This window comes from Camponotus floridanus, unplaced genomic scaffold, assembly GCF_003227725.1.
Source record: "Camponotus floridanus strain SB8 unplaced genomic scaffold, Cflo_v7.5 scaffold37, whole genome shotgun sequence".
In the NCBI taxonomy this organism is placed as follows: domain Eukaryota; kingdom Metazoa; phylum Arthropoda; class Insecta; order Hymenoptera; family Formicidae; genus Camponotus; species Camponotus floridanus.
This window is the reverse complement of record NW_020229514.1, coordinates 628,680-642,281: the sequence shown is the minus strand read 5'-3', so window position 1 is coordinate 642,281 and position 13,602 is coordinate 628,680. Positions and strand designations below refer to the sequence as shown.

The 13,602-nt window shown below is 43.6% G+C and overlaps 1 protein-coding gene across 8 annotated transcripts in view; it reads right to left on the bottom strand.

Annotated features, from left to right (window-relative positions):
* Nucleotides 1–13,602, bottom strand: part of LOC105255134 (glutamate-gated chloride channel) — a 38,621-nt gene extending 25,019 nt beyond the window's left edge. For 2 of the 8 annotated variants that reach the window (XM_020028732.2, XM_011264259.3), the window contains exons 1-4: nt 10,133–10,416; nt 9,671–9,738; nt 9,025–9,143; nt 2,746–2,813 (exon numbers count right to left, since the gene is read on the bottom strand). In XM_020028732.2, coding sequence (XP_019884291.2) covers nt 2,746–2,813; nt 9,025–9,143; nt 9,671–9,738; nt 10,133–10,135 — 258 coding nt within the window. In that variant the 5' untranslated portion in view covers nt 10,136–10,416. Of the gene's footprint in view, nt 1–2,745; nt 2,814–9,024; nt 9,144–9,670; nt 9,739–10,132; nt 10,417–13,350 lie in introns of those variants that run through there. The other 6 variants (XM_011264257.3, XM_025411040.1, XM_011264260.3 and 3 more) reach the window with 5 other exon arrangements.

Sequence of the window (13,602 nt, the reverse complement as noted above, 5' to 3'; positions counted from 1 at the left end):
CCTGAGCCATACAGAGTGTTTGCGTACCATTCCGCCCTACATGAACCAGGACAAGACGTCGGACACGCGGTGCTCGTCGGGACGTCCGGTCGTTGTCGTCGATATCGCGCCGATCCACTTCAACTATTTTTATCAATTTTGAATTATCTCTGGCCACGTGGAACAGAAACTCCTTTTTCCGCGAGCGTAAAAAGCTTCAAATCTTTCACGGGATAAAAATGAGCGCTTGTTTGAAAAGAATGATCGCGCTCGCGAAATGGCTGATGTTGTTTGTGAGATTGATGCGTAGACTTTTTCACGCAGAGAATGAATACTTAATTTTCTTTCTGAATATCCTCAATTTTGCTAATGATATCAAACATTATGTGCAATTACCTAAATAATTAGAAACATCTGCAATTAATCGATATATATATATATTATATATTTTTTATTAGATATATATATATCTTATATAAATTATTCTTTTCTCAATTTTCTGAATAATTCACAATATTAGTCGTCAACGAGTTTGAATCACATTTGGGGCACTTGAAAAAAAGATGAGCGTTTGTTATATTGCGTCCGAAATTTACAATGGTCCAATTATTAATGTAATTATAATTGTATATTTTATACATAAATTACAGTTATATTAATCATTGAAGCATTACAAATAATTTCGATAACAAATACTCATCTTTTTTCCAAGTATGCTAAATGTGATTCAATCTCGTTAATAATTAATATTATAAATTATTCAGAAAATTGAAAAAAAAAATAATTTGTATAATAATATATCGATTAGATGCAGGCATTTCTATCAAACTCATTATATTCAGAAATCTTTCTTCTTCATCATCATCTCCAGGCGATATCAACACTTTTTAGATAAGTACAAGTTTTGAAAACTGAGTAGAAACAAACATTCCCTCCCAAGTTGAAATGATAAATTCTCTCTTGTCATAAAGTAATAATAAAGGTAGACTCGTTTATATAGTTTGACAAAGAGCAACCTGCTTTTTGCAGGAAGCGAAAATATATAGCTTTTCCAGTTTAAATTTGAAATTTAATTATTATATGATATGCGACACCAGTTGCAAAAATTTTTATAACAAACAATCGATCGGTCTCTAACGCGTATAATAAATAATATAGTGGCAATTTTTTTTTATCGATTAATAAATGTATCTTTATACGTGTGGCGAACGAAATATAACGTTCGCTCTCCTTCAATAATTTCGTTGTAAAAATTAAAGTCGAGCATCCGGGAGAGCATCCCGTGCAAGCCTTTCGACCGATCGATCGTCCTTTCGTGAAATCGCTCTTTGATCTGGCGAGCGGTGCGTTTTACACGAGAGAGGAACTCGAACGCACGAAGAGGCCTTCCTGACGGCAAGCCTAGCACGTTCGTCTCACATAGAACGAACGAGAGTGCCGGAACGCGTCCGATGTAACTTCTCGACGTGCACTTCCGGTGCCCGAGCGGCGACGTGGTATACGTGTAATCTCGTTACCTATGTGAAACACAAGTTTCGCTCCGCGGTGTCGACAAAGTGCAACGGGCCGGCCGATCGTCCCTCCGCGAAATCGCGTTGAGCGTCCATTGCGAGCATTGCGAGGAAAACGTGTTTTCAAAGTTTTTCTCCGAGTCTGACATAAAAGCCTGATAGACGTGTCTCGAGTCCACGTCCTGTGTAGCCTTTCACACATTCCTCAAGTGTCTCTCGAGAAGAAGTTTCTCGGAAAGAAAAGGGCGCGTGTCGTCTCGGGGATTTCGCGTTACACTCGGAACTCGCAATAACGTTCCGCTCCGTTCCGCAATAACGAGAAATAAGATTACCTTTGGGGCAAAAAACGGCAGAGGGGAGAAATGCTCCCTCCCTCCCGTAAAATAATTACGCGACTCGGAGAGATCGAGGCACGTAACGATCCGAGCGATCAATAGCGGCCGCGTTACGCGAGCGAAACCCGAAATAGGGGTTCCGAGTATAATCGCGCCCCCAAAATTTTCCCGCCCACGCGTCACTCTTGGCCCGAGTGTCACTCTTTCATCCGGCCGCTCCACGTTCGTCCGATGGTCCGTCCGTATCCAATGCGACGTAACTAACATACGCAAATAAGCTGGAATGCCACATGCCTGCGTCTATGCTATAGAGTGCTAGAGTTTCTGGGGTGGGTTTCTCGGGCGCTTTGGTTAAAGGTGGCGGTGGTGATGGTGGTCAGTTGTGTGGACGTGGCGTTCTCCCTCGGGAAGAGACTGCTAGCGATGGCGGCTAGCAACGTGGCGAGGCGAGGGGACCAGGAGGAGCTAAGAGAGGACGAAAGAGCGCGGGTAAAGGAGGACAAGATGCTTGCTGACCGGCACTCTGCTACGTTGCTGCTCTCTACTACGTTGCGTGTGTTGTTGCTACCGCTTTTGCCGACCTGTTTGCTCTCTTCGAGGAAGTATCGAGCTCGTCGTCGCCGTCCGCTGCTGGATTCTATCTCTCTCTCCCTCTCTCTCTCTCTCTCTCTCTGGGATTTCATTCTCTCCCTCTCTCTCTTTTTCTCTCACACACTCGTTCGATTGCGAAACCAAGACCGCCTAAACCTACTTTTGCGCCTACTGCATTTTTGCAAAGTGACAGAGACAAAAGGGGGTTAAAAAGGGGGAAAGGGGAGGAAGTTTGGGGAGGTTAAACCGCGTCGGCAAGAGAAGAAAACGGCGAATTGCGGCCGGTTGCGGTTTTCAAAAGGCTTGGCTTGATTAGCATATATACTTACCATCTTGATGTCACTAATTGTCGCAATGCTTCGCACAAACAGGTTTACCCGGACAATGGCCGGCCCATCTAAGGGCAAAAACAATACAGCTCCCTTTTAGTGAGTCAGCATTTCTGGTGGCTTACATACTCTACTGGAATGTGCCCGATATTATCTTTTTACCGCGCTCTTGGCTATTACTTAAAAGCGATCCCGTCGAGTCGCAGGACTGATTAGAAGGACAAAAATTGGTGCGTAATAATCAAGAATGAGCGAGAAAGTGTATTCGGACCATACCGAACTCGGTTGAGATCTAACAATAAGTCGCGGAATATTGTCGAGATCGAAGAATGATCGTTCTGAAAGAGAACTTTACCTCTATTTTCCTCGAGAAACGGCTCCAAACATTAACACAGGAATCACGTATTGAGGAAGCCGGAAGGAGTAGGGGGGGGGGGGGTAAACGTCTCTTTCTCAGGAATTTGAGATACGAAAAAAACTGCGGAGTCATGAAAAGAGATTAACGTACCAAGTATAGCGATTTGCGAGGAAAAAAAAAAAGAACTAGAAACCATTTATCGTGAAAAGTTGGAAAGCGCCATCGAGGAAAATTGTGTAAAAGTTCTGTTTTGTCATTTAAACGCGATAACAAATTGCGGGATCGTGACTCACGTGAATTGCATACCTGAATCGTTCTCGCGTGAGGATTTAATCTGAAGCGATATATAAGCCTTAATCCATTCGCGCATCTCAATGGCATACATCTCGATAAGAATTATTTTCGCTTTCGATGACAGTCCGATGAAAGGTGCGATATATATATATATATATATATATATATATATATATATATATATATATTGTGAGACGTGTATTTGTGTCATCTAGCATTGCACGATCTTAATTATCGCAGCTAATTATCTGTTAATTATGGACGACGCGTATATCCAGCGTGTATAAAAGGACTCGACACGAGCGAGGATACGGGTGAGTTCGCGAAGCGTTAAAGCCTTCTTCCGGTATTTCTCGGTTATACGCGTGACTCAACTTGCGTGTGCGCTCGCTCGAGATAATCTTGCGTGCAAGCAGTACGCGTGCGTATGTCGTGTTGGCAAAGGTGCTCGTTGCAAAGGACGAAGGCCGTCGCGAAGCGCGATAATTCGCGTCGATAACGCTCGACTCGACTCTCGACACACAATTGTCCCTTCCCAGGCAAAACTGACCCTTCGTCTGCTATACGTCGGCAACGTCGACGCGTTTCTCCTCGTCCCCGAAATCTCATCCCCGCCGATTTGGCGTGACGGGTGTCCAACGCGAAATCCGGTCGCGGTCTGCCAAATCCGGCCGCGGATGAATCCCATAACTGCATCGGATGACATGCCGATCGCGAGCCAGAGACTCCAGCCAGATCAATGCTGCGTGTATGTCTGTGCGTTTCTCTCTCTTTCTCTTCCTCTCTCTCTCCTTCTCTCTGTTTCTCGATATCGTATCCACATGTGGCTCTCTTTCCGTTACATGTGTTAACACCTGCTCCGACAGGCGTTCTCTCACGCCTCGCCCGCTTAACTTTCGATCGCAGGACGACGATCGAGCCGTAATGTAAACATGAATGCAAATATGTACATAGCACGTACGTATCGTCTCGATAGATTTTATTTTGATTCGGTTAATATTTACCGTGAGCCACTGGTCCTTATTTAAGAGGCACTCGAGCTGTCTTGTCACACCTTATACGGTTGTATTGGAAACGAGCTAATTGGATCAGAATTCGAGTAGAATGCGCAATTCCGAAAATAAAATATAAATAAAAACTTATTGTTTTCGAGATGTAGGAGATAAAAATATTAAGATTTTTTTTTCTATAAAAAAATATTTCTATGTGCGGGCGTGTTATATTTCTCTTTCATTTAACGTTAACAAACATGCTAAAATTTTCCTCAATTTTCCATCCTGTAAAGCTTTTAATTGACAAATAACACATACACAAGTAAACGCGCAATTTTACGCGCAAGTTTTCATTTAATTACCGAGTAATATGACCGTCTTTGATGGCTCGTTTAGAGCGATATTCAATCTTTATTCATTTTTTTTTTTTTACCTCGATGCAAAATTTCATTCGCGCACGTTAATATTTGTCTGTTTCCTTGACATTTCATCTATTCCGTATTTATACTTGCATGACTGGCGTATCTAGATCAAACTTTATATACGTTTGATTGAAAAGACGAATTCCTTCCACCATCGTAGCGAATTTAATCGTATAACTGGCATGATTAATCACCTAGTGTAGTTCATAATATTCGGCAATGAATATCATTCGTGCAGTTGCACGCTCGTACTTCCTCCTTTTCCCTCCTATGCCAGTTATGAATCTTCCTCGAGTCACTTATGCTCGTTACATCGCATACAATAGTCGGTATTCGGTCCAGGTTTTGCTTTATGCAGACGGAAGACGCGCGTAAGATACAATTAATGTGCCAACCACAAAAGACGCGTGTGTAATGTTCTCCCTAATGTGGCGGTTTGCCATTGTTTTCCATCCCACAGACTCAATTCTATCTCGAGGCAACTAGCGGTAATAGCGACATTTTCATACTATACTTTTCCTTGCCTATTTTAATTTCTGTAAGATGAGCCAAGAGAAACATTGTCTTTTTCGTACGATCGCGAAAACATGTCGGGAGCAAGCTGAACGAAAAGTGATATATTCTCACGATCTATTTGTAAAAGGCGATCGAGTTTCGTGTACAAAGTACAACAGTTACCAAACACACATGCATTATGCAACGAGACTCCTCGATCAAAATAACACAACTATAGTTATCTGATCGAAAGCAAATGTGTTTGGTAAAAATATCCTCCGCTCGCTCAAGTTAATATAAAATACTCTCGTAATTTTTTTTTAAATACATGTGTGTCAAGTGCTGGAAAAATAAAAAGAGCGCAAATCGAAAACTTGTTTAATCCACTTTTCGTCGAGAACCGGCTCAAGATTAATTAAAAAATTACATGTAGCAGATGCGCAACAATCTCGAGTCAATTTGTATACGTCTTTTCCGAAAGAAGTCCAGCCAAATCGCGAGATAAATTACCATCTTTGCGCGACTAGGAGACCAGGAGAGTATGTAAAATGCCTCTGTGTGTAATTTTTTTTTTTATCTTACTCGCCCACGCGTGATCAATCGTGAGCGCTTATCCGCCTATTGCAATAGCTCGAGACGGTATCGCAGGTCTAAGTAATGCAAGACATTGGGCGAAAGATTGAACGACAACAGTTCATCAAGATTGTAAATCAACGGCAATGGCAGACAATGCGAAGCAAAATAGTGTGTTTGATCGATATTGGTACCGCGCCATTCATTACACCGTTACACACTGTAGCGTGTTACAGGTAATTGTAGTCCGAGCGCAAATACAGATCCGCAGACTCATAAATTATACATCTATCATTGCCCAGCGCTCCCAAAGATTCATGGAAACGCATAATTTTCGGCCGACCTAATTTCCGTCCTTTTAACTAAAAACGTATCTGTTATCAACGTTTTCTTGCCGGCATCTGTTATCAACGTTTTCTTGCCGGTACCTATAGTTTCCGGAACCGGAAACTTCATCTATCGCAGATACGTTTTTTCAACTTGAAGAGCACCATTAACAGATTATTAATTTATGATGTATAATCTTGTTAATGCGTCGTGAGTATGTATATAAGTGTATTAAAAAAAAAAAACTCGTGGAGAAAAGATTTGCATACATATAGACATTTTATGAATTTTAAATTCGTCATTCTCATAGATTGAATATATGAGAGCGACAATTTTATAAAAAAAGACCCTCTCTCCCTCGCGCCTGATCGATCGAAAGAGCATAGGGGATCGAGAGTATGACGCTGGACTTGAATGCGTCATACGCGGCGTTTACCATCCCCCATCATCGATTAACTCCGTCGCGCGACGTCATCGACGCGATAAACGGGTCGTTGATTACGGACGGGGCGAAATTACGAATGCGCGATCGATCGAGGGGTGCGATAATCGGCCATCGCCGAATTACGCCCGGTGAGGTCCTGCTCCTCAAGCCGGTGCTCGCTCGGCGACGTGTCGAGCATTAGTCCTGTTGCGTGCAATCTCGACGGTCCTCTTTTTTTCTCTTCTTTTTTTTAATGCCAAGGCATCCAAGTGGCGGCCGGGCACGAAGCGCCATGAATTTCTATTCCTTCCCGGCCGAGCAAAAACTCACCCCCGACGACGCGCATTCACGGCTAATACTCGGGCAATAAAATTAATGAGCGTCGCGTTTATCAAGGCACGCGATCCGATGTTTAAAAAAAAAGCACCGCCGCTCCGTTCGAATTATACGTAATCGCGTTCGCGAGATGCAAAAATAGCTTCGGAGACTCGCGCGGGACGGGTGATTATAAAAACGCTTTATTATCGCGCGACACGCCTTTACACAGGTAATGAAGAAGTCGTCCTCCTTCTCCCATTCCGAGTTAACGCGATATATATCTGCGGATAGGCACGCGGCAGCACCCCTGGGGAATATTCTCGTCGCATTCGTCCGTTTTACGGCGACACGTGATCGCGTTCGCGGGACGCGATTTATTCGATTGCTCTTTTACGGTTCCTTACGAGGACAGAATTCTATTTACGATTTCAGTCCTAAATTCGACAACGTCTCTCTAAAAAGATGTAAGATAAAATATAAGATACAATTGTACTTGTATAAATTATCATTATAATGATTTCAAGATTTCTAGCACGTAATTACTTTCTGTCTTATAAACAGAATTCTAGTAAATAAAGTATGCAATAAAAGAAGTGTCGTCGCGTGGCATTATTTAGTATTTAAATATAGAGATGCAAATGTAACGTTTTATCGTAAGATAAAAATTTGAAGAAAGAAGGATATTTGTTTTTTACGCGAAATATTTCGGCAAACGACAATTATTCTTGAAATTTCTTTTCGATATATAAAACGAGCACGAGCAAGCGATTTCGAAAAGCGCCCAAAGTGCAGATAACACTCCGCTGTCATATATTCCGATATTTAATTAGTTTATCTTGGCTACCATTGTACTTGACCGTGCGCAGCCCACTTGAGAAGTTAATCGATTTAGGCTACGATAAACGCGACTGGACCAAACAATCGTCATCGTCTCTCTCGTTGATACGAGGCAACATCCTCGTATCTACTTGGCTTCGTTTATCTATCGCGCCAAATCAACGACTCGCCTTCCACTCGACCCGCTGACTACGGGAATCGCGATATTTATCGCGATGCAGTCGACGACGATCGATATCGGTGGGATTCCGTTTGGGACTCGAAATTGCCACATTGCGAAAAAAAAAGGAAAAGAGAAAAATTGATACATCTTGCCTGTAATGTGGAGGAGATTGGAAGATGAATTGCGCATCGCTTTCGCGTATGTTGCTCGAGGATACTCGGGGGAATTTGCGAAATCTTTGCTCTATCGCGATCAAGAAAGTGCGATCATCGTCGTGAGATTAATCGTTTTTTAATCGAAGCTCAAGGATCAATCTATGCCTTGATATAACCCGTATTATAATCCATATAAAATTATGCGTTAATAATACATGTATAAAATAAAAAATTTTTAATTATGTATAAAAATGATATTAATAAATGATATATTTCTCCCAATCTACTCGCATACTTGTATCGAGCCACTAGTAAGAGATCCGTCCGCTCTACGAAGGCAACTAGTATATGTGACAATTCCAAGACAATGGCAAGATCGCGATAATAATATCGCGAGGAATCACGCTCTCGCGAGATTTCGAGGCCGATCGCGGCTCCTTGTTGAAACGGGGCCGGTCTGCCGTTCGTATTCGCAAAGTTTATGAAGAAATTTCTCGCCGCTCGGTATGCATTCACTAAGGACGTGCGGAAAATTCTCGCACAATTCGTCTCGCTCGCTTATTATATGTATATACCACGTATTGTCGATAGACTCGGGACGCGCGCTCGTCGATCTGCGCGTTGCGTCGCATCAAACGACGACGAAGGCAAGATCGTATTGCATCGCGCGTTCAATTTTCCGCACTCGATCAAGGGGGGGAGCTCAACCCCTCTCGCCGAACTGTATGTATGTGTATCTCTCCGTCTCTCACCCCGTTTTTTCATCTTTTTTTTTTCTTTTCTTTCCTCTTTCTCCATATTCCTACGTTCACACTTTTCGGCTGATTTCGCCGCAAGATATGTCGGTAACAAAATTACACGGTACATGGTGAGGATGGGCAGAGGGAGTAAATAAGGATGCACGAGAATCTCTATATTCACCTGTTCCGTTCTCCCCGCTCGGCCGGATGCGCGCATCGTACCGGCCTGGTCCTAGGATGTTGTCGAGCACTTGCTTCTCCTTCTCCCGAAAGTTCACCTTCACCTGCGTCTGCGTACATCTGGAAAAAACATAGCGACGATACCGTCAGCGAGGAATCTAATTTCCGGGGAAGAGAAATTTCCCCGCGTCACGCAACCGCTCTTGAAAAATAAATTCCAATTCCGCGAAAATACAAAGCACGAAGGAATACAACACGTATACTTGCAAATTGTATTTTTCTTTAGATAAATCATTTTATGGATTCCATGAGATTTTTACTTCACTTTCGCTCGTACAATTGGGACAGGGATACAAAATTCCGAACGTGTGCCGAACGTGCTAAGCACGTTTGAGCCTCGTATAAACTTTATGCGCCGTAACAATAATCCTAGGGGTCAATAATGTACGTCTTTACGAGCCATAACTTGCTTTCTCGGGATTATGTTTCTATCGCAACGCGGACCAACAGTCACCGGGCCGCTCTTGACGACGTTCCAAAAACGCAGAATGCTGCATTATTAATTGAACGCGACACGACTCGATGGAATCCACCTCCAAAGTTGCGCGATCGTTTTCGAATTATCGATGCGACAAAACAATACCTACCTCGATGGATGCAGCAGGACCGCTAGTAACACCAGTAACGGTAGTACTCCAGGCCACATCGCGCCGGCCTGCAAGCAAGGAACAAGATTTGCACCCAACTGGACGAAAACTCCCATTAGCGGTGATTAAACTTATATCTCGCGCGATCAATCTAGACATTACTCTCTCGCGACCCGAGATATATCCTCCGTTTTTTTTTTTTTTTTCAGAAGAAACGAACGCTTTTATTCCGAGCAAAAGTCGACAACGCTCGAGTTTAGCACCCGATTCCGTCGAAAAATGATGACTTCGTCAATTATCCGCCAATTATACGTCAACTTTCTCGGAGTTGTCGCAGCTGGCGTTGTTTCCAAACTATATAATTCACTTAATTACGATATCATACGCTCGCGATATTTAATACAGCACGCGAGGAAGCTCGACGAGCGCGCGAGGCACAAAGCGGAGAACGCCTCCATTTACCATGTCTCACCAACTCCCAGAGATTGATCAAATTAAGGCAACGTGTGTGTGTGGATCAAAGCGCGGCCAAGACCGGTGTGTTCCTTTGCTAGGGGTACCGTACGGGAATATATACCGTCTCGCGAGATTAAATTGATTATGCGATGGCAAGAGGGACTCTAATATTACACACGTATATACGAATCGAGGGTCTCTTCCGCGGAAGACGGAGGAGAAATCGCGACGCGATCGTCGTTCGCGTGCCACTGAGACGAGATCGAATCCGAGGTATCTTTCATTAAGTGAGGGAGATGACGGGGTCTATTTCGCTTGTCCGCTTCATCTATTTGTCTATCTGAAAGGCTGACGCGAATTGGACGGCTGCCTTGAGCGTGACTTTAAGCACAAGTGGTTGCATCGCGCGAGAATTGAACGCTTGCCAAGATACGCGCACGCAACTTATTTTTGTCGAAAGAATGCGGGATTTTCCGTCGGATAAGACAAGGGGTCGTCTGAAAAATCCTTCCCGTCCGCTATAATAAATTACACACGTGGCATTCTACGAACAATAGCGTCAAGTGTATTTCGTCGAGTGTATTTCGAGGGGGTTCTCCTTTTTCTCTCTTTTTTTTTGACGCAACTTTAGACTCGGAAATTGCGCGATGTACGTAAATAATTACGGGTGTTTTAAGATCGTGAAATATGGCGCGACGACACGTTGGTCGGCAATATCGGGTAACCCGAAAGTTTCGAGTACCGACCCGACCCTCGACCCCCGACCTCGAAATACCCGCATATTCCGGGTACTTGAGAGAGCTAATCGGCCGTTTGAATGCCAGTTCGCTTCCCCTCCTTCGAGCCTTTGCTCTTTGCAATATTGTTGCCGAGATCTCGAGCATGTGATTTTCGATCACAGCTGGAACCTTAATTTACTTACGGTAAAAAGAAAAGTACGCGTATTCTTGCCCGAGTAAAGAGCAACTTCGATTGAGATATTTTCAATCGTGCGAGTGTTTGAGAAATCGAGAGAATTAAACTTCTTTAAATCTACAGTCCCGTGCAAATATTTGATCGCTTTATACCTTTCGCGTATTAATCTCTGTTGTTTTGCGATATTGCGGGATCCATGGTGGAATATTCCGCGCGTTGAATATTATCTGTTATTTGCCATTCGAGAGCGGACAGTCGACGATAAAGTACGCCGACGAGAAGATGATTTTAACGAACTGCTCGTATTTTGTTCCGACCGGACGCGAGACAATGATTGAGCGCGATTGCGCCTAACGAGATCTGTACGTGAACGGCAAGCAAGTGAGCCGGCAAGTAGATAATAAGAAATATTTTTCAATCAATAATGTGTCAAAGTCGTTTGCGATACCGGGAAAGGCGAGAGCGATCGTATCGCCCCGAAACATCTCGCTTCGTGAATTACGCTCCTATCACTTATATCTATCGTTAACAAATTAGCATTTTGTCAGTGGATGAGATAACACGCAATCTCTATCATTTTACTGATAATCTGTAGCACTTGAAAAATTATATCAAAATCTCGAGATTAAAACGTGAATTAATTTAATCATTTAAAAGTGATCTATTTTATATCTTCAAGATGCGAGAAAAGCAGGTTGCGCGAAATTTACAATCAAGATGAATCTTGGATAATTGTCTGGGAAATCTTTTCTATAAACGTTGCGCAAAATTGAGTGAAATTTACCGCGAGTATATTGAAAGAATATCGATTTCTCCCTTTATATGGAGTTTAATAAACCCTTTCTTCATACTTGAGCTACGTGAATAGACCACGCGGACACCATAACTCATAATTTAGGTACGGTGCTGACAAATGGTGACAAAGAAGAAGAGCGTGCGGGTAGGTTACCGCGAGGAGGCAGGCAAGCGATTTACGACATATGCCCCGAGTTAGTTTGCCATATATATATATATATATTGTGTGTTTGTGTATGTGTGCGTGGGTGTATCTTTGTCATCGTCATTAGAGCGATAACGTATGGGGATACACATGCATTTCACCCGCGACGAATTAGTTTATCACGCGAAACGACTGATCATCTCGCTGTGATCATTCAGTCATTGATTGATAAAAGCCATTTGACGGAGGGTAAATAAAGCGCTCGAAAATGCATCCGCGCGCCATAGTTTAATGGCATCGTATATTTGACGCGTCCCAGCAATTTATCAATCTTGATGCAACTTTAATGGCGAAATATACGTCATGCTTATCGTTAAGCAAAATCCGACGGAAAAATAAAATTAGCATAAAGCGCGCGCGCGCGCGTTTAAAAACTTAATATTCATAACCGGTTCTCTCCAGAATTACTCTCGCGAATAATAAGCCATCTCTCAATCTCCATTGTTCGTTCCTTCTCACCAATTTATTTTTACAAAGAAACGCATATCTGAATATCTCGTTTGAAAAAAAAAATTATAATCGTTGATATCTAAATGTTTCTCATTTTTTTTTAGATGGATACAAATTTAAAAAATTCAAAATATATATCTCTCTGTGATTTTCACCGTCGGTTTACACGAAACGACGAAATCTTGGGAATCTTGATAAAAGGGACTACATTTTTCCGGTCGCGCAATCTTCAACAGTGTCGAGCGATTGACCTAGCAATCCATTCATCCGCATTCCGTTACGTTTGTATCCGCGAAATCCGTCTTTCCGTTCTGCCAATTGCCCATATTTATCTATCCGTCCCGTCCGTTTCGGCGTTGCCGTCGATCCGCCCATCGGTCCATCCATCCATCAACCTCAACCTATCCATCCCTATGTCATCCGCCTAGCTACCTGCGTGCATGCGTGCGTACGTACTTATCCAATCTATCTGCCAATCTATGCCCGCTTCTCCCACTTGTTCCTCTTTCTCTCTCCTTCTCGCTAGCTCCTCGCAGTCGCTCGCCTTTTTTTCGCTCCATGTTACTTTGAGATCTTACACGCCACCTCGATCGACTTGCAGATTGGTCGCACGCTGTCCGATTCGTTTCGCACTCTCTCTCTCTCTCTCTCTCTCTCTTTCGAGAGGGGGAGAGAGAGAGAGAGAGAAGAAGCGAGAGTCCCGGGAATTCCCTGTCACGATTCCCGAGCAGACGTCAATCGCGCCGCGGGAATTTGCGGAGACGAGATTCGGAACGAGATTCGGAACGAGATTCGCGCGCTCTCGGCCACGTAACCGGGATCGGAAGGAAGGAGGACGCTGGCGCTGGACCCTTCTTACCTGGAGAGGCTGACAGTCCTAGACGCTGGACACCCCGCTGCTACGCTCGATTATTGGCATAGCGCCGCTCTTCTCCGGCACGACACTGACAGGCCGCCGAACTCTCTCTATTTCTCTACCTATCTACCTATCTATCTCTCCTCTCCCTCTATCTCTCTCTCGCTCGACTCGTAAAGTGTCCTACCTCGCGAGGTCCGTCTCCTGGACTGCCACCGTGGAGAAAGCTACATGCACCCATACCTACTACCTGGT